General features: G+C 54.7%; 1 protein-coding gene across 2 annotated transcripts; it reads right to left on the bottom strand.

The window, feature by feature from the left end:
* Window positions 1-4,120: 4,120 nt before the first annotated feature.
* ELOVL1 (ELOVL fatty acid elongase 1) lies at window positions 4,121-18,609 on the bottom strand. 2 transcript variants are annotated; one of them, XM_014939315.1, is made up of 8 exons: window positions 18,580-18,609; window positions 7,854-7,915; window positions 7,226-7,416; window positions 6,977-7,057; window positions 6,714-6,770; window positions 6,288-6,393; window positions 5,995-6,131; window positions 4,121-5,595 (listed from the first exon to the last, which is right to left on the bottom strand). In XM_014939315.1, the coding sequence occupies exons 2-8, from the start codon at window positions 7,897-7,899 to the stop codon at window positions 5,341-5,343; spliced, it is 873 nt and encodes a 290-aa protein (XP_014794801.1). In that variant the 5' UTR covers window positions 7,900-7,915; window positions 18,580-18,609; the 3' UTR covers window positions 4,121-5,340. The 2 variants fall into 2 exon arrangements, with proteins under 2 accessions (XP_014794801.1, XP_014794800.1); XM_014939314.1 differs by lacking the exon at window positions 18,580-18,609 and adding an exon at window positions 9,613-9,855.
* Window positions 18,610-19,966: the final 1,357 nt, after the last annotated feature.

The following is a 19,966-nucleotide window of genomic DNA, read 5'->3' as shown; positions in this document are numbered from 1 at the left end:
TTTCATGGAGTCCAGTGGAAGAAAAAGCTATAGCTCAGAACCAAGCCCTGCCTCCCTGAGGTTTGGGATCTGGGCAAGTGGTGGAGCTCTTGCTCTTTAGGGCTATTCTGCAGTTGGCCTAGCCCAGCCCTGAAGTCCTGGGAGAAAGATGCTGTGCAATGGCTGTACGTCTGTACCTGTCCCAGCTAAGGCAGCTGTGTCACCTGCCACATCATTCTGACCACAAGTGCAGCAGCTCCCTAGAAGGGCTGTGGCTTGCTTGTACCCTACAGGTGGAGGCTGTAGTGCTGAAGGACTTTCAGCAGGAGCTGCTCTCCCAAGGAAGCTGATGTTTAGCCTCTGTCTGTCTGTGGAGCAGCCTGGCCTGTGGCTGGACACTGGTTCCAGTGTTCTGGCTCTGGTCAGAGAAAGAGAAGTGTTGGGCACAAAAGAAAAACTTAGGAAAGACAGAGACCTGATGGAGCAGGTCCAGAGGAGGGCCATGAGGATGATCAGGGGGTTGGATCACCTTTGCTATGAGGACAGGCTGAGGGAGCTGGGGTTGTTCAGCCTGAAGGAGGCTCCGGGGAGACCTAATAGCAGCCTTCCAGTACCTGAAGGGGACCTACAGGAAGGCAGGGCAGATTTAGATTGGAAATTAGGAGAAAGCTCTTTACTGTGAGGGTAGTGGAGCACTGGAACAGGTTGCCCAGGGAGGTAGTTGAGGCCCCATCCCTAGAGGTATTCAAGGTGAGGCTCAATGAGGCCCTGGGCAACCTGGTCTAGTTGGGGGTGTCCCTGATGAGTGCAGAGAGGTCGGACTACATGACCTTTGGAGGTCCCTTCTGGCCTGGATGATTCTATGAAAAAGGGCCTTGATATCAGTATCTTTTAGAGTAAAAGGTTAAAGTCCTAAGTGACTTCCTAGCCCTCCATCCCTGACCAGTGTGTCAAAACTGACCCTTCCCAGGGCTCTAGCCTTGCAGTGGGGCTAGGGAGGGAGTATCCCTAATGTGTCTTGGTTTCCACAGAGCTGTGAAGCAGCTCCAAACTGGCTCCTGCCTAAGGGAGGGCCCTGCCGTGGTGGTGAGGAGCATGGCTCAATGGAAAGCACAGTGTGTCCGCATCCCCAGCTTCTGCTGTGTCCTGCCTCTTGGCCAGGTGGGCCTTACTGTGCCTCTGCAGGTAACTACTGGCAGTGATCACCTGTGCCAGAGCGGTCTGGGGACTTGTTCTTGGCAGTCTGAGCTGTAGTGTTGCTGCACGCAGCAGTAAGTCTTGTTCTGCTACACCTGGTCTCCGCGCTGCAGCCAGCACTGCCTGCTCCTACAGGGCTAGGGCAGAATATTTCTGCAGTGAGTTTACTGCTGAATTTAGGAGCCAAATTCTATTGGAAAATAAGGGAGGCAGGGGCTGGAAACATAGAGCAACAGCTGTAATCACCCCAAAGGCCAGAAAGGGGCTGGCAATGGCATGAAGCCGGATGCAAAACTAAAGGTTAGTTTACATTGCCACAGCCAGCTTGGATGTCACACAAGAGATTCCCAACGCACCATCAAGCCAGTGCACGGTCCTTAGTCATATATTTTTCCAGCAGCCCTGATATCTGTCTCCCCCTCCCTGCTGAGGGGAAGCCCTGGTGCCAAGCTGAGGCTGCACTGCAGGGAAGCTGACATTTGGTTGAGCGCTCCAGCGCTTGGAAAATGCATTTTTTCCAGGCTGAGTTATGCTGGGGCAAGTTGTGGGGTGCGTATTTGAGCCTTTACCTGAGCGAGAGCCAGCAGGGCCACAGCTGCCATGATGCTCTGCACGTTGGAGCCGTGGCAGCCGAGGCCGTGGGGCTGCCCCAGACCCATCAAGCCGGTCCTTCGGCTGCACCAGCAGAGCCAGGGGCTGCCAGGGACGCTGCACAGCAGATTAGCACCTTGGCCTGTGCAAAGCAGCTCGACAAAGCCTGTGCCTCCCATCAGCCTGTGATTAGCTGCGGGTGGATTATTATTAACTGTTTTCACCTTCCTCTTAGCACTGTACCACACCGTACCTGGCGCCAGGCTCCTGCTCTGCCTCTGGAGCTGTAAGCCAGCCCAAGCCTTCAAAGGTGGGCAGTGCTGGAACCAAGTGGTGCTGTGCCCAGGCCAGCCAGTGCCTGCCCCACACCTCCCACAGCAGCCCCACACCTCTTGCTGAGATGGGGGGCACAGCCCAGCACCTTCCCAGCAGGGCTGTTGGTGCATCCCCACCTGGGGAAGAGCAGGGGAGGAAGAGGCAGCTCTCCTTCCTCTTCAGAAGCAAAGCCCAGGTCTGCAGCTGGATCTAATGGGGAAGGGGGCAGGAGCCCCCATGCAAGGTTTGGCTCTTCCCTAGAGCTGTGCTGCTGTTGTAGGAACCCTGCCCCACACCCCTGCAGTTCAGTGCTGGGAGTTAGCACAGACTTGCCCTGTGGCCCCACAGCAGATTAAGGCTTCCAGTGGTTCCTGACCCTGGAAGGAAGGCTTTACGTGCCTGAAAGCTGGTGTAGTTTCTTCACTCCCATGTAATAGTAGTTTATCTTTCTCAGACAGTGCCTGTCTTGCCTCTCTCCTTAGCACATACCCACCCCCAGAAGCTGTGCATTACACACTCCTTGAAAGTCCTCTGAGCATTACTGGAAGGTGATGGTATTACAGTGTCTTCCTTTGGCTCCACACTGGTCCTACTGCCCCGGAGCGAGGAGGAGCAGAGGAAGGAGCTGGGCGCTGACCCAGCAGGCCCAGGAAACACTGCCATATAAGGTGGGAATTCAGTTTGGAGCAGCAGCCCAGGCTGACCATGACAGGGGATAAATTTCCAAGTGCTGCAGCCAGCCCATGGAAAGAACACAGCTAACAGGAACAATTGGAGGAAGGGAGAGCACAACACACGTAGGGAACAACCCGCTTTAAAATGCCAAGCATAAGTAGTTTAAAGTATTGTTACTATTTTGGGCAAAAGCAAAGACAGCCCTGTCTTTACCAAGAGCTAGTTGGGAGGGTGGAAGGAGGCTAGATGGGACTCTCACCTCCAGCTCCTGAAGCAGTAACTTCTGAGCACTGAAGCAATGTTACACAACACTTCAGTGGGGACAGAACAAAACCTCTTGCCAGCCCTTGCCCAGAGAAGTAGCAACAACTGGGAGAGCACTATACAGCGCTGCAGCCAGATCCCATTTTAAGGCTTCATGCATACAAGGGTCCTGAGCCCTGTAAGACAGGATGATGCATTTTGGCACATTGGTCACACCGGCTCAGCTCACTTGAAGACATTATCCTACATTTCAAAGCATGACTTTGAAGTGTACAGTAGCTCCAGCAGGGTCAGCAGAGCTTTCCCTCACCCAGCCCAGCTCTAGGGCTTTGGCTAGACATCCACTAAAGCCCTCCTACACCCCAGGCCCAGTGAAACTCTGGAGGCCTGCTGGCCTAAGGCATTCCTCCCAGCCCTGGTAGCCACCCACCCCCTTCCCTGGCTTGAGTCAGCACCCAGGCTGGCCTCTCCGTTCAGGAGGGCAGCACTGCACGCCAACAGCCCTGAAGGGAAGCCAGACTGTCACAGGTGGTAGAGAGGGCACAACCCAGCCTAGAAGACGCACTGGTACAGCAACAGCAAGGCAGCAGCAATGTAAACCTCCCTCCGACCAGCCTCATCCATGTTCTGCATGGATTGGTGCTGCAGGGGCACTGACAGATGGCAGCAGCTTTGGCTTCTGCAGACACAGAAAGCAGGCTTTTCTTTCCCCATCACCTGGGTCTCCAGGGGCTCTAATCCCTGCTCTGCCCCACCTCAGCTCCCCAGGATTTCTGAAAAGCAGCAGCTCCTCCTGGGCAGCTGGCCCAGGTCCCAGCCCGCACCCACACTCCACCCCAGCCATTCTTTCACAGGGTGGAGCCACTTTCACAACAGGAGCCTTGACACATTTCCTGCCCTGAGCACTGCTCTACCAAAGCGCTTGGAAACAATCTGCCATCTGCTTCATCAGCACACTGCTATCACCCTCTACCCCCCAACACACAAACCTGCTACACCAGCTGCTTCTCCCAGCCCTGCCTCCAACCACACTAGGCAGGACCAAGCACCTGGGACAGCTTCTGAGCACAGCAAGCCAGGAAAAAGAAGAGGGCAGAGCCATTTCTCCTTCTGTTTTGTTTATTTGTGATAGAAGAGCAGCCCACTCTGACAGGGCCTGGCTCCTTCACCTCATCCTCAAGGCCACAAGCACGGTTTTGGTTACAGCCAGAGCAGGTGATGGGCACCGGGCCCCGGAGAGCTGCTGCGCTGCCCTGCTGTAGGGCAGAGTACACCTTCACCCAGGCCCAGTTGGATCCAGAGAGGCAAGAGGTGCTGACTATTACACCACAGCAGGGCAGGCTACAACCATCCTCCGCTGTGCTCACACTGCGCCAGAGCAGGGCTGGGCCCAAGCTGGAGAGCCTGGGAGCCGCTTCTAGGGGCAATTATTGCTCAAGTCTTGAGTTCGCAGGAATGGAAGTGGTCCAAGGCAAGGCTGAGCTTGGCTCCCCCCACTCTGGAACAAGCCACCAGCTGCCATACAGGATCAGGTAAGTGTGGCTAAAGCACACACCGAGCACCCAGCCCAGGCACAGAAAGGCAAGGCAACCTGGGCTTACTGGGGGGGGTGGGGGGGAAGGCATTTCAGGCTGTCACAACCCCGCTAGGCACTAGGCACAAGGCATGTGTACTGTACTGGGCAGGTCTGGGCCTCAAGTCCCAAACACGCTGCCCCTACATTCTCCACAGCCACACCTGAGCACGGAGACACCAGGGCAAGACCCCCCCACCTAGGCACACAGGGACCAGTAGGGACACACAGCACTGTGGCGTGGAACAAGGTGGCACAAGGCATGGTAGAGCAGGAGCACTCACGCTTGAGCTGGCAGCAGCAAGCAACCAGGGACAAGTCTGCTCATCCACACAGGCTCTGATGAGCCAGGGAAGAGGAGAGGGCACCAGGACAGGGACCGGTCTCTTCTTTTGGTCCTACTCAGAAGGAAATGGCCCCCAGGCAGAAGGGCCAGATGTAGGCACTTGGGGAAGTTCCTTTGGAAACACTGGAATGGGACTGCAGCCCCACAGCTGTGATGCAGGCAGCTGCCTCTCTGCTCAGCAACACCAAAAACAGTATGAGCCCTCCCCGGAGCAGGAGAAGTTGCCCATGGCTGCTCAGAGCAGAGGGGCTGGGCATGCAGACAGAGGACAGCAGGGCTGGGCACAGGGGTACAACAGTCTGTAGGCACTTGACTTGGCTAGTGGCACCCAGGAGCAGGGGAACAGGTCCCAGCTGCCTCTGCCCCGGGGCTCTCATTGGCTCTGGGAGGGCCTTGCCCTCTAGTTGGCTTTGACCTTGCCGTTGGTGACAGTGCCATTCTCATGGATGCTGCTACCGTTCTGCTGGGCTGCTTGCTGAGCCACCCTGGGCAACCGTTTGCCCTTGGTGTAGGACTGGTACCAAAAGTTGGAGAAGAGGATGAAGAAGATGGTCCCATAAATCCAGATGAGGTGGATGAAGATGGGGAACTGGTACTGGCAGCTGGGCATGAAGTAATACTGGGAGATGTGGACGGAGACAATCACAAACTGTGCCTGGGAGCAAGGCAGAGTAGCAACAAGTTATTCATGGGAGCAGGGTCAGGGATCCCACTAAAGACCTTCTTGCTAATGAAATCAACAAGCTCCTTTCCCACTCTGAAGTGGGGGTCCTTACAGTGAGGCACAGTCAGCAGCAGCCAGAAGAGGCCAAAACAAGCATGTGCCTCTCCCCCTCCCAATATGGGACAGTAGGCCGAGCAGCACCTACTCCCCAACCAGGCTGGTAGGGCTATCAGAGGCCTGCAGCAGACCAGAGCTGCTAGAAATCCAGAGTGAGAGGCTGCAGAAGAGGCAACTACAGCTGCTGACTGCACCCTTCATAGGTACAAGGGCTGGCCTGTCCCTTGCATCAGAAGCTGAGGGCACATGCTCCGCTCCACAGCACAGACTCACCAGCTGGATGGCCGTGATGTGCTTCTTCCACCACAAATACTTCTGAAAGGCAGGTCCTGCTGCTGAGAGCCCATAATAGAAGTACATGACAACATGCACCATGGAATTGATCATGGCATGGAATGAGCCCATTCCCCCTGTTAAGACAGATTTTTCATTAGCATAAGTCAACCTTCCCCAGCAATTAGCACTGCAAGGAGCTCCTAGGAGCCCAGCAGGGCTAAAAACCCTTATGCTGGAGCTAACCCAGCTAACTTTTTCCCCCCAAGCTGTGCACTCAGTTTTCATCTTACCTGGACCAAACTTTGCTCCCCACCACCAGCTCCAAGGCAGAACAGAGTGGTGGAAGAGGTGTAGGAATGTGACCTGTTCATTCTTCTTCCGCAGGACGAAGATCACCTGCAATGAAAGCCCAACAGCATCAAGGATCCGCAGCCATGGGAGCAGTCCGAGCAGGCTGGACCACAATTCAGTGTCTGATCTCAACAACACCTCCCCCACCACGCTCACTGCCACCACACATTAGGTCACCCCACAGCTTCCAGACCTATAACAGGCCAAGAGTGGCTTTGCAATAGCCCAGAGTGGCCTCCTTGGCAGTGACACCAGACAGAAGCACTGCCAGGTCATACTGGAAGGGATGAAGAAAGCACCTACCCCAAGTATACAGGACCCCAACTCCCTGCCCAGCAACAAGGCCTCCTCAGTAACTCACTCACCGTGTCTGTCAGTTCGATGAACTTGGAGAAGACAAAGAGCCAAGCAACGCTCACCATCTGTAATAGAAAAGGTTAACATTAGAGACCCACCTCAGCCTGAGCATGACCCAGAGACTAAGGGCCTCCACACAGTAACCCTGGAGTGAAACCAAGAGCCAGGGACTTTAAGTCCTCTGCCTCAGACACAGGTAGCTGTGATCTTACTGTCCAAACACAAGCACTAAAAACCGTCCCCATTTACTGGGAGAGGGATGAGAACTCACCCTGAGGGCCTTGGGGTCCTGCGAGAAGTCCACAGGGTCACATCGCCAGGTGTACCCAGTAAGCCACCCTGCCATCAGGAACTGCAACAAGAGCATCATCAGGGTGAGGCCCAACACATCACCCACTGCACTTCCCAAGCCCTGCACAGAAGGGCAGGGAACAGCCTGCAAAAGGCCCCCCCCATCACCCATGCAGCCTCCATGGGCTGCATTGTGTACACCACACAAAGCCTACTGCCAACAACTCACCTCATAGACTATGTAAAGTGAGAGTCCCACCAGGAAGAAGTTGTATAGCACCATGAACTTCTTCAGGTTTAAAGGTTTCCTGTTGGCCATTAGCCGGGGACCCAAGGATAGTACGAAGTAGACATATCCCAGAAGGATGCCCATCACAAGGAACGGAGACTGCATCAGTGGATAATCAGCAATGCGGGGGTCTGAGGAGAGAGATACAGTGCAGAGCAGTTAGTGTCCTCACCCCAATCTGCTGCCAGCAACACTAATGCCAAAGTGGAGGACATGGCAATCCTGTTCTCACAGGACAGGAATGCAGGTAGGGGGCAGTCAGGGAGCAGAAGCTGGTGAAGCCAGCCAAACTCAGTAAGGTACAGCCTGAAGCCACACTGCTGAAAGGGGCAGCCTTGTGCCCTCCTGGGCAGAGGGCTTTCAGTGTCTCAAAAGGGCCTGCATAGGCACTGAGGCGAGACAACCTTGTAACAGCCAGCCCAAAAAAACCCCAGAGCTGCACCTATATCAGGGCAGAGGCAGGATACAGCTAGACCCAGACCACTTCAGGGACAACAGACCACCCTCCTGTGCCTGTGGCAGTAAGGCATGTAGTGCCACTTGCCCCACAGCTGAGTCAAACACTCACCTGCTTTCTTCATGAAGTCCTGATACATTGTCACAATCCCCTCCATGGTGGCGGCAGTATCTCTGTGGAGAGAGGAAGGGCAGATCAGGCAGCTGTTCTCCCAGGAGGGCACCTTGCAGATCAGCAAGTCTCAAGCATAGCTTCAGAGGTACAGCCAGATGTACCTGGCCAGCATTCCTCAGCTGACCACACACCAGTATGCACTCTCCAGTTGAGCCACATGCTCCCTACTTCTTACTGAGCCTGGACCTGTCTCCTCAGCTCTGCTGGGAACCCCACCATCCACCCCAGCAGTCCTTCTAAGGTAGGATCCTAACTAACACTTCAGGCAAGCTAGGAAAGCTTACCAACCTCAGAGCCATATCTCCAGCCCCTTAATCCTGCTCCTGCAGTACATGCTCAAGAAGTATCACCCACATTCATCATGGTAACACCAACAACCTTGCCACCCATATCCATTGCTCAGGGTCTCCAAGGGAGATGCAGAGCTGGCCCACACACCCCACAGAGCAGTGCTTTTACGATCAGCTTTGGGCTCCTGTCCCCTGATCCCCTCCAGAGAAGCAACACAGCATCAAGGGCAGACCCACCGCATGAGGAAGGAAAGTGGTCAGTTCAGAAACTGATGCCAGTTTCTGGTGTGAGAGTTCCTGGTTTCACATCTTGCACAAAACCCTCCTGACAAGAACTACCACCCCACAACCCAGCACTTGAGAGGCTAGGTGCATCCTGCTTGGCAATAACACTTCCACACCCCTTCCAGACAGGGGACAGTATCCCCAGGTAGTAGAGTAAGTTGCTGGAGAAGGACATATCAGTCAGATGCTCTCCAGAAGAGCAGGAATGGCCCAGGCTCTTGCTGCTGCAGGCACATTTGAAATACCCTCACCCAGCCCCCTGTGCTCCACAACCTCCCCCAGCCCACAGAACACCAGAGCAGCAGGAAGGGAAGCAGAACACCCAGCCTCACCCACCTGCGAGGGAGGCATTCCCCACAGCTGCTACCAGACACTCCACATACCCCTTCCTCCAGGAAGGTGCACAGGAATCACTGCCCACACACAGGCCTGGGGAAACAGGTCCCCAGACCAGCAGCCCAGAGGCTGAAGCTAGAGTAACTTTCTTCCCAGTAAGGTCTCAGCTGGGAGTATCCAGCAGCCCCTACCACCTCAAGCCCTCACCAATCAGCACCAGTATCACTCCTTCAGCTTTGCTGCAAGATGAAGAGCTCAGTGAAATGCTCTTTGCTCTAGCTGGGACTACAGCAGACACTACCTGTATAGTGCTACCAAGCACCTACATGACAGGCTTTGCCAGCAGCACTCTTCACGGAGGCTGGTGCACACCATTCTGGCTCACCACTCTCTGCAAATCACTTTAGTGCAGCAACAGCACTGGCTCTGTGCCTGCCCAGTCATACTCTGTGTGCTCCTCCAAACTGGGGAGCACCACCCAGCCTCTCTGCAAGAGCAGTGAGGTAGAATAGGTCTCCCGCTTCACCCCTCAAAGTACCCATTCCCCTGAGCAGGGCTCCAGACCAGCCCACACAGCCACACACACCAGGGAGAGCCCAAGAAGTTTTGCTGGGCTTCAGAAAGCATGGAAGGTTACCTCATGCTACCTTGGAGGCAGCTAGAGCAATAGGACAAAGTCCACTTGGGACTGAACCCCACACCCCAGGACCACCAGCAGCAGAACAGAAGTTCACCCTCCCAGCCCAAGGTTTCAACAAGTTTAACAGCAAGTAAAACTCACTTACAGTATCCCCGTGATACCAGTAGTATTTAAGGTCCTGGACTGCCAAGATTATCCACTCCCCACATGCAGCAGAGGCCAGAAATGCGTAGCAGGAACTACAGCATCCTTGAGAGCCACTCAAGGCACCAGCTGTGGGAAACACAGTATGTACAAGTCCTGAAAGCTGCTGAGCTTTATGCTGCTTTAATGGCTAAGAGCAAGCTCCAAACTTGTCTGTCTAGTTTCAGCTTTCAACCACTACATCCAGCTACACCTTTATTTGCTAGATTGAGGAGCCCTCAAGAGTTAGTTCCCAGCACAGGTACCTGACTATTTAAGCTCTGTGTTTATCTTATCAAGCTGAATGAGTCAGCCTTACTACAGGACCAGGGTAGAGACAAAACTCCTGCAGAGCACTTGCCTATTTTGGGCAGGCTAGGATGAGAAGATAGTATCAGTCGCCCACAAGCTCAGAGCTTTATCTCACAGTGCAGGGAAACACTTGAGCACTATGGATTACTTCGTTGATCCTGATGCCAACAAGGTTCTAACATCACTGGCCAATTAGGACCCCAAGTCAAAACAATTTGGGGTCCCAGGACAGTGGGGACTTGGGTAGGATGACTCACACTACAGTTTTGCCCTGACAGACCTGCTGAAAGGTGCACACAGCAGACAAGAGTCATCCTGGTTGCAGCCCTGAACCCAGACAATTGTCCCCCTAAGCAGTGGGAGAAGACCATTTCAACCCAGAACTAGCACAGAAGTCCCCACCAGTGTGAACAGCAACAAGTTCCTCTTACTGCTGTGTCTTGTGAAGCACCTGCAGCACTCCTACAGCCATACGTGCCACAGGGAGAGGGGAGGCATTGGACTTGTGCTGAACATGGGCTCTGGCAAGCACCAGGACTTTTACCAGGGCAGAACTAGCAGAATTATGCTACAGGCCCTTATGAAAAGGACTTAAGCACTTTCCCCAAGCTTCCCTTGGCAGAACAACATCCTGCTGCATTCAGCTAATAGAGCAACCACATCTCCAGGGAACCCCAGGTCTTTGCAAGATGTGGTACCCACACTGGCATGCTATATGGTTCTGCATGAGCCAGAGGCTGAAGTGTGCCTTGCTCCCTGAGCAGATGCAGGTATGTCTCACCCTCCTCTGTCTCCCAAGGGGCAGCCACTGGCCTTGAGGTGTTGGCAGTTTTGCTGCAGAGGGGTAGTTGTAGAGCAGCCCCAAGCACTACCTTCACTAATTGGGAGGATCCAAAGAGCACTGGCCTGACTGAGCCACCATGGCTCCATACCAGCCCTTCTGCTGCAGGCAGGGGTCTTTCAGCACACAGCAACAACAGGAGATAACCTGGGAACCTGAACTCACCCCACAATGATGTCCCTCTGCACTTTAAGAGGAGTTCACCAGCCAGCCAGGCGTCTGCTCTTACTACCCTCCACGCTACACTGCACCTCTCAATGCCAGTATCTAAAGCTGGTTGGTGTCTGTCCTCTCTGCACAAAGACACTCTCCTTTAACTCTTCCTGGATCCTGATCCTCTTGGGCAAGGAGCTGGGAGGAGATGGGGAACCCAAAGCTGAGCCTTCAACAGATGAAGTCAAGCAAACAGGTCCAAGCATCTCAAAGCACCAAGAACCCTTGGGGCCCAAACACACCCTGCACAATACCTAGAAACCTTGCAACATATCTCCTTCCACCTCTCACCAACTGGGTGTCGCTTGCCCATCTCAGCAAGAGAGTTCCCACTGTTTGCAAACCAGAGTACCAGGCCACATTCTGTCCCAGTAGCCAACATCAAGGATTAGATACTTGCTTACACCAGGCAACGTGCAGACTGCGTTATTTCCAACAAGCTATACAGCTAATTAGTGCAACTTCAGCAAGAACAGCAAGGCCGTTTATAATCAGCCCCAGAGTCGTCAGACCACAGTATTGTGAACCACGACACTGACAGAGACTAGAGCTCAACCCAGTTAGCTTTGTTAACAGCCTCACAGGGCCTGTCTCTCCCCACACAGTAGCCACCTGCAAAGAACAGACTCAGCCCCAGCCATCCAACACCCAACACTCCTACCCCATCAGCATTCGAGTCACAAATCAGTCCTGTAATAAGGGAGAGAGCAAGCCACCCTAATCTCCTCACTAGTTTAATTACAGGCAGCACCAAAACAGTCTGGTAGGTGGCCACAGAGCTGACACCCCAGGGAGAGCTGGCACAGAGCCCTTGCTGAACTGGCTAAAGCAGGCCTGGCCCTTGTGGGGCTCCCAAGGGAGCAACAACCCTCAAAGGTCAGGAGATAACCAGCTGGCCAGAGACGAAACCAACCCCCATCCCTGACCCTGAGCTGCCTGATGTAGCTCTGAGCTCCACAGTCTCCCAGGGAGAGGCATCTCTTCCCCCAGCTCCCCACCACAGCACCTGCCCAGCTTCCAGGGGCTCCAGAAAGTCATTGTGGGGTCCAGTGAGGCCTGTATGCAGCTCCATGTGCCCAGCAGAGTTATGGGGACCTGTAGTTCAGAAGCATCTGCCAGCAGCAGCTATTGCTGTGGAAGAGTGGGACTGACCAACCCAGGGTCTGGTAGCCCCAGACCAGGCACAGGCAGGGCTCCACACAGCACACTGCAAGTGGCACCTCAAACTATCACCAAGAGCTGTCAGTCACAGCTCCAGAAGAAGCTTTTCTGAACTTACACACAAGTGAATCCAGCAAGGAGCACAAAATCATGTCTGCCCTGAACAACACACAAGCAGCAAGGCAGAGCAGGATGAGAAGAAGCAGCTTGGCCAGCCCCGAGCAACAGCAGCACCCTGTTTATGAACCCCACAGCAGGATTGCTCTAAGACTGAAGTTTACCATGAAGCACAGAAAACTGATTTGGATCACCTTCTGATACTCTGTGCTCAGGTGAAAGGGAGAGGGGTCTGTGACCAGCCAGTGCACACTCACTTCACACACAGCGTCTTGGGACACCAGCTCAAGCACATACAGCAGAGAACACTCAACATGAGAGCTGTATTCACATACATCTGCAGTACCAGTAACGGTTTCATTCATCTCACTGAAGACTCAGTTAGTAGCATGTGGACAAGAGTGCCTTAAAGTCATCATTTCCCCTTATAAGAAAAATTACAACATAAAGAGATGCCTGTGCACCAGTGCTTACAGGGCACACAAGACACTATGTTCCAAGCGTGGAAAGCCATACCAGCAGATTATGGCAGGGCAGGAAAGGGAGCTCTCCTGGCCCAACATTCTGTCTCTGAGGACTCGGGACAGACTTTCTGATCAGAGTTTGAAGACAAACAGTCCCAGAATTCTCAGCCCATGACATAACCAAAAAAATCTACAAGGCAGCTTCATGATAGCATCACCAGATAAGTTTTCCTACCGGAATCCCATGTATTTGTCACTTCCTCTGGCTCAGCTACTTCATGCTGAGTGTCAAAGGACATGGCTACCAGCCTGGCACCATACACTCTGTATAAGCAAACTGAAGCCAGTATAGGACAAACTGCAAGCTACTTCATGCTGAGTGTCAAAGGACATGACTACCAGCCTGGCACCATACACTCTGTAGCAGCAAACTCTGAAGCCAGTATAGGACAAACTGCGTTCAGAGAGAAGGATGTAAACTCTCAAACTCTTGATATGCAACAGCTCTGGCAAGAGCTGCCATTGCAGCTGGTGCGGGAGGCTCACTGAGCACTGCTCTGGGCACACTGGCTCCCAGTGGCAGGAAATGACCTGCCTGAAGTTGAGGAGTTTCTTCATCTTCACCAAGTGTGTGTTAATACCCTACCACGATCTCACGCAGTGGCTGTGAAACCCTGAGGCCTTTGGATAGCATCCTGTAAACAGAGATTAAGCTCTCCCCTTCCCATACTCGCTGGAAGAAGGGAGAGAAACAGGAGACTCCCAGATTAGGTAGCAAGCAAGCTCTGCAGAGCCCGGGTAGTCAGTGTGGCACCCCACAAGCTTTCAGAAGGAACAAGCCCACTGCAATAGGGCACTGTTAACCTTGTAAGAAACGAGGCAGGTAATCAGACTTCAAGGTCCCACAAGAGCATACATTGCAGTCAAAGATCTATATGCAGAGCACACTGCTTTTTCAGGGACAGCACCTCCCCAGGCTGATCAGGCAAGCTGTTAGAAGTTTCACTCCTTATCACATTTAACACCAGTGGCTGCGTAGTCAGGGCACTGTTATCAGTATAGATGAGAGCAGTCAGGGAGAAGGCAACGTTTGGCAGAAAGTCTGACACAGCAAGGAACAAAGGAGTAAAGAAGTGAATGAAGAAAAGAACAGAGGGCGATATACCTTATTTTTCCCCTTCTGTAGGTATTTCCTATCCAAGCCAACCACACTGAGCTGTGTCCACTCCCTCATGCAGCACCAGGTGAGGGGGAAAGGAGGTGGAGATGGCTGGGCTCCCTCTCTAAAGTGATGGCACCCAGCAGTCCCCCAGGGTGCATGGGAGAGGACTCAGGAAGGACAGAACTATGCAGGTGATAGAGGAGGACAGGCAGGGTTAGACCAGGCAGTGCTGACACCCGCTTCTAGATATAGGTCAAGCCTTCCAAAGCCCTCTAGCAGAGAAGCACAGAGAAACCCTATGTGGAGGTGGGACAGACAGTACCAGAGCATTTGTCTCTGTGGTTTTAACCATTATGCAAGTGCCTCACTACAAGGCTTCACCTCTGTTCTCACAGCAGTGTCTGTAATCATTACACAGTAATGATTACTGTGCTCTTTCCCATCCAGGCCTGTGCATTAGTTGGACAGGCACACCAAAATGAGATGGACATTAAAAGTCTACAAAGCAAGATGCAGAAAGGAAATACTCCTAAAATGCCTCTAACAGCTTTATCTGGACCATTCATGAAGCTGAAGTGTGAACCCAGAGCCACTTCTCATTGAGATAAGGGGTCACTGCCTGGAACTCACCATGAGATCTTTGGAACTCCTCTACCCTCCACACCAAGAAGGCACTGCAGTCACACAACCACCTAACATGAGAAAGGGATGTTCTCCAACAATACTAATGATGTCAGACTCCAGCAGCACAGTACACGTACCACACATCCCAACAGCCATATGGCTTAAGAGATACCACCATTAACAAGGTTCACAGCCATCCAACACACACCCAAAAAAAGTAGTATTAGGCCCAATTATCTCCATACAGGTGTAGATGGACCACTCAAAGGCAGGGTTGTTGTTCCTACTGCTGATCCTGTATAGACAGGAAAAGTCTCTTAAGGTTAATGTAGAAGCAGCACAAGATATAAATCTGTATGTATACAGAGCAAATCTGTTAACAAACCACGAGAGCAAGCTAGCTGATCTGATCCACAGGGTAAGAGCACTCCTTGCAGCAAGGCTGGAGAATTTGCTGCCACAGTGATAGCTTACCACTCTGAGCCATCCCACAGGGAAGAAGCCACTAGAAATTAAATACCCTGTGAGATGCTAAGGTAAATGAAGAACCATCAGACCCAGTTACCACCTCCAAGCCACTGAAGTCTCAGATAGCATCCAGACGCAAGCCTGCTGGTGGGGAGCTGGTTGTGGCAGCTGCAACCTGTCATCTCAGCAACAGCAGCCCCACAATTCCTGCAGGGAAGAGCCCTGGCTCCTGGGGACCGGCTCCTCCCTGCAGGAGCCTAGGCTGCCTCACCTGTTTGACTGGCAAGAACCAGACTTTCCAGCCCAAGTACTCCCACCATCTGAGAGCCAGCAAGGCACAAGCTAGCACAAAGCCAATACAGAGGCACAGAAACACAGAAGATCTCTTGGGTCATCACAGGCACCACTCCCAATATTTTCTTTAGGAAGAAGCTTGCAGGAGGTATCTCAGCCTGAGCATTGACTGGGCTGTAACCCCAGCAGAAAAGGGGAAAGCATTCACCCACAATCTTCAAGGAGAGTGGCAAGCCAAGCAAGCAGCTCTGACACCAGCTTCATAGCTTCCTGGGGATGCAAAGCTTTTACCCAGCAGGAGAGAAAGGAGACACTATGCACCTTGAATAAGCTCAGTTATTTTCCCCTCCAAAACATGTGAAACACCTCTAGATCAAAGTTTTTACTCTCCTAGCCCCAGTTTTAACAGTACATTCTCTCATATTATGTACCTGTGCTGAAGGACCATGTAATCTCCCCATCTAACAGACTTTCAGGAAACTGAGGTGAGGATACAATGCAGCACAGGACTGTGGAAGCCCAGGCTGTGTGGGTGGCATGGCTTAATCCCCACAGCAAGAAGATGCTGCAACAGCTGGCATCATGCTACTTCTCAAAGGAACAGGCTGTCAGCAGCAGCTGACACCCATAAGCTAAAGGGGCTTCCTAGGAGAGAGATAAGACACAGCAGCCTCAGCAAAGCCCCAAGGGTTCAGCCAATTGTTTGACTCTCTAAACCATCCTCAAGAAGCTGCCCAGCAGGTCTGATGGGAAGGTCACTTCCATCCAGCTAGGAATCTGCCCTGGCTACATTCTAGCAAAAGAGAAGGTGATCAATTTGGGGCAGCACAGCAGGATGGATGCACTGCTGCACAGGCAATCCTGGCCTCCAAGAGAGGAAGAGATGCTCTGAAGGAATGCACTAGGCAGGGAAAGCACCCAGTGTTATCCCACACTGCCCACTGAGCTATGGGAGGCATATTCACTTCACTTCTTCCTGCCCTTAGGACTCTCGAACCAACCTGGTCAGTCACAGGGAAAGCACCTGACAGTTCCCTGGCGAGGCACAGCCTGGACACTGAGGTACTGCTGCCCCCAAAACCTCCCCTCCTGTTGCAATGCCTGTGTATTTATGCTGTCTCATTTAGTCTGTTGCAGAGATCAGGAAGAAGCAGCGTTCCTAACTGCCTCTTCTTTAGAAGAGAGGAACAGACCCACATAAGAGACCTACAGATCAAGTCCAGTACCGCCTCTGCAAGGTCAGATGAGCATTTGGCCATGGTTATTAAGCCTGCAGTTGCCCAGCAAGTGTAGACCCCTGAGCCTGAGGTGTAGTGTAGACCCACCAGCCTGAGGTGAGCTTACGGCCAGGCTACTGCTGCCACCAGGAGGGTGACAGACCTCCCTCCTCCTCCCACCGGCGTTCCAGAGCAAGGGCCAGAAGGAGGCCAAGCACCTACACCAGCCAGCACTCAAAGCTAACATTGTGTCACAGCAGCGGGGGAGGCCTGGTACTGCCACCCTGCCCGGGGGAGGAGAGAAAAAGCTATCTCAATGGTACATTGATGCTGAAGGCTGTGTAGGAGAAAGCTCGCCAGCCACCAAGCAGCCAGCACCACCGCCGGAGGCTGCTCTCGCCCTGCTGCAGTGAAGCCCCAGCAGACCACAGCCCCCCCGGCTGTCCGACATCCCCGCAGCGCTCAGCCAGGGCCGAGCCCACCGGCCACAACACTATGGAGGGTGCCGGCGAGCCAAGCGCAGCCGGGATCCCCGGGCGGTGCCCCGCATGGGCCTTACTCCCCCATCCCCAGCGAGGCGGCTCCAGCCCGGGCCCCAGGGAGCGCTGATCCCCGCAGGGATCCTCTCCCGCCGCCCCCCGGCCCGGGAGCGGGAAGCGCGGGCGGCTCCCGGCAGGGCCTCGGGGTGGGGCAGCGCCGGGGCCTACCGCCGCTCCGGGCCCCGGAAGCGCCGTGCCGCGGCCCGGCCGAGCGCCGGCCCCGCCGCCAACGAGGAGCCTGTAAAGCCGGGCCCCGGGCGGTGGAGAAGGGCCCTTGCGTGACACCGCGGCGGCTGCTGGCCCCGGGGAGGCCCTGCATCGCCGCCGGGAGGGCCGGGGGGGGTTAAGCCCTGGCCGCGGCCTTCCCCGCTGGAGGTGGGGGGGCAGGCCGGGAGGAGCCGGAGAGCTGCTCCCCGGCCCCTCCAGAAGCACCACCACAGCGCTGCCCATCCCCTGCTCCGAGGCTGCGCGGCCACCAGATCCTGACCCCGAGAGGAAACAAACCCCTGGCTGAGCGCCCGTCTCCGCCAGCAGCAGGGAGGCAGCCCCGGCGCAGCATGGACCCTGTCCCCAGCATGGCCACCGGGCAAAGACCTGCCGGGACCGAGGCCAGGGTGCTTGTGCCCTGGCACACAACCACGAGGAGAGACAGTCCTCCCTCCCGGCAGGCTGGGAAAGCATCCCCAGCACTGCCCCGGGACAGTGCAGAGGGACAGTCTGGGACAGAGGACTGCTCCAAAGGGGGTCTGCCGGTTGTGGGACAGGAATTACCCTTCCCCAGGCACCCCAGAGGCTGCTCTGGGGCAGCAGCACCAGGCCCTGAGCTGGGGTCTCTGGGGAGCACTGCAGCTCCCCACACCATCAGGACACAGCTGCTGTTAAAAACCACCTCAACAACACAACGTGGACTCCATTCATCTTCCTCTTTCTGACACAGGCGGGTCTGCATGCCACTGGCCTGTCACAAGGATCCACACTGCTGCTATTACAGCTACTGCCACCCCACCAAGGGGGTGACAGCCCCCCCCTTCCTGCCTGGTGGCAGCCGCACCCAGCCTCGCCACCTGCCAAGGGCATGTCGCAACACCCATCCCGCCCATCAGGCCACGGCCTCCCCAGGCTCATCCCTCCAACGCTCTGGTGAGGGGGGACACCACCCACCTCCTCCCGTGCCCCAGAGCATCCCGGGTGACAAGGGACACAGACACCCGACTTTCATGCAGGCTGTTCAGCAGGTGCCAAGCCCCTCAAGGCCTCTCTTGGGGCAGGGCCCACCATCCCTGACGGGCAAAGCTTCAGTCCCACAGCAGCTAAACCCCCACTGAGGCCTCAGCACTCCCATGGGGAAACACCAGGCATCCCCAGCCCGACCCCACCAGGCAGGGTCGGTTGGGCACAGCACCCAACCACCCCGGCGGGGCCGTCGTACCTCCCCCTCCTCAGCGCCCACCGGCCCCGGTGAAGGTCCCCTCCCTTCCCACGTGTACGCAGCAACCCCCGCGGCCGCACCCACTCACCGCCAACCGCACCCCGCTCTGCCCGCCACCACGGCTGCCCCGCCATTAAATACTGCCGCCTCCCCCCCCGCCGCTGCCGATTGGCCTCTGGAGGGCGAGCTCCGCCCACAGGGCGGCGCTCGCCCCCAGAGGCCAATCGGCGCTGGCGTCGCGGCCCGCCCATTCTTAGCCATGCCCACGCCGGCATCGCCTCAAGGGCCAGGGCTGCGCAGCTCCCTGACATTTTGGAGGGGAGGGGGGGGTAGTGTGTACTGGGTTTTTGGGGCGGTTTTGGCTGATTTTAGGGGTGAGGCGGCTGTGTGGGGAGATGGAGGGGCAGCATCAGGAGGGGAAAAATAAAAAAAAAAGGGAAAATGGCTGGGAAACCGCTGCGGGTTTGGGCAGGGTCCGGAGGGTTGGCTTGGAGGGTGGTGGTGAGGGAAATGGCAGAGAGAAGGCCCTGGCATCGCTCTGGCACCGACCTCTGCTTCCTCTGGTGGTGGTGGTGAGGTGGAGTCGGTCCTGTCTGAGTCCAGTGACACCTCGCCATCATTTCAAAGGAGAGTCCCAGTCCTGTGGGTTCCCCCGTGGTGGTCCCAGTCCACCCCAGCAGGCCAAGCAGCAGCACGGTGGGCAGAGAGGCCGGGCAAAGCTTGGGTTGTCATCTGCATCCTGGTCACTTGTAAGCGGCGGTGCATGCACCTTCGTAAGAGCTCAGTGTCAACGGGACAACCCCAGCTTGGATGGTTTAGGTGGACTCTTTGATTCTTGCACTTTTAGGAAACAATCAGCTACAGATCAATAAACAAGTGGCACATATGCTCTTTCTTCTTTTTTTTTTTTTTCTTTTCCCACTGGCACCACAGGAGCTACTGCCAGCATTTGGAAACAGGGCAGAAGGACACCCCAGAAAGAAGCCCAACTGCATGCTGTTTCCAGCACCATCCTCTGTTGCCTTCACAGACTTATCAAGCTCCATCTTGAAAAGTGGCAGCACTTTGACTTGCGCTCGCCTGATCTGAAGGCGGTTTCAGAATTCACTGTGCTAATTGTTAGGAATCACCTTCTCATTTCCACCTTAATTTGATGTGCGGCCAGTTAATATCCATTTGTTCCTGTGCCAACATTGTCTTTTATCTCACATAGGTCCTTGCCTTGATATTTATGCCCCAATGTATTTGTAGACAGCAATCATCTCCCTCTCAGCCATTACACGGAAGGCTAAACAAGTTTTTCCAGCATCTTCTTTCTAGCCAGCTGGTCCCTGCACCAAATGCCACAGCTGGTGTTCAAGTTTGCTCTCCTGAAGACGAGTGACCAGGAGTGGTCACAGACTTTACACTCACCTGGTGAGAATTTCCAGTGTGGATACAGTCAGGGCTGCGTTCTCCCTTCTTAGTTCTGCTTT

Source organism: Calidris pugnax, unplaced genomic scaffold, assembly GCF_001431845.1.
Source record: "Calidris pugnax isolate Ruff unplaced genomic scaffold, ASM143184v1 scaffold18, whole genome shotgun sequence".
NCBI lineage: Eukaryota > Metazoa > Chordata > Aves > Charadriiformes > Scolopacidae > Calidris > Calidris pugnax.
This window is presented reverse-complemented; position numbering and strand designations above follow the sequence as displayed.

Bases quoted from the DNA above. Each gene is read 5' to 3' on its own strand.
- ELOVL1 (XM_014939315.1), bottom strand. From the start codon at position 7,899: ATGGAGGGGATTGTGACAATGTATCAGGACTTCATGAAGAAAGCAG. The intron at 7,058-7,225 runs GTGAGTTGTTGG...CTCTTGTTGCAG, and splicing joins CACTTTACATAGTCTATGAG to TTCCTGATGGCAGGGTGGCT. The intron at 5,596-5,994 runs GTGAGTCTGTGC...CCTTGCTCCCAG, and splicing joins ACATCACGGCCATCCAGCTG to GCACAGTTTGTGATTGTCTC.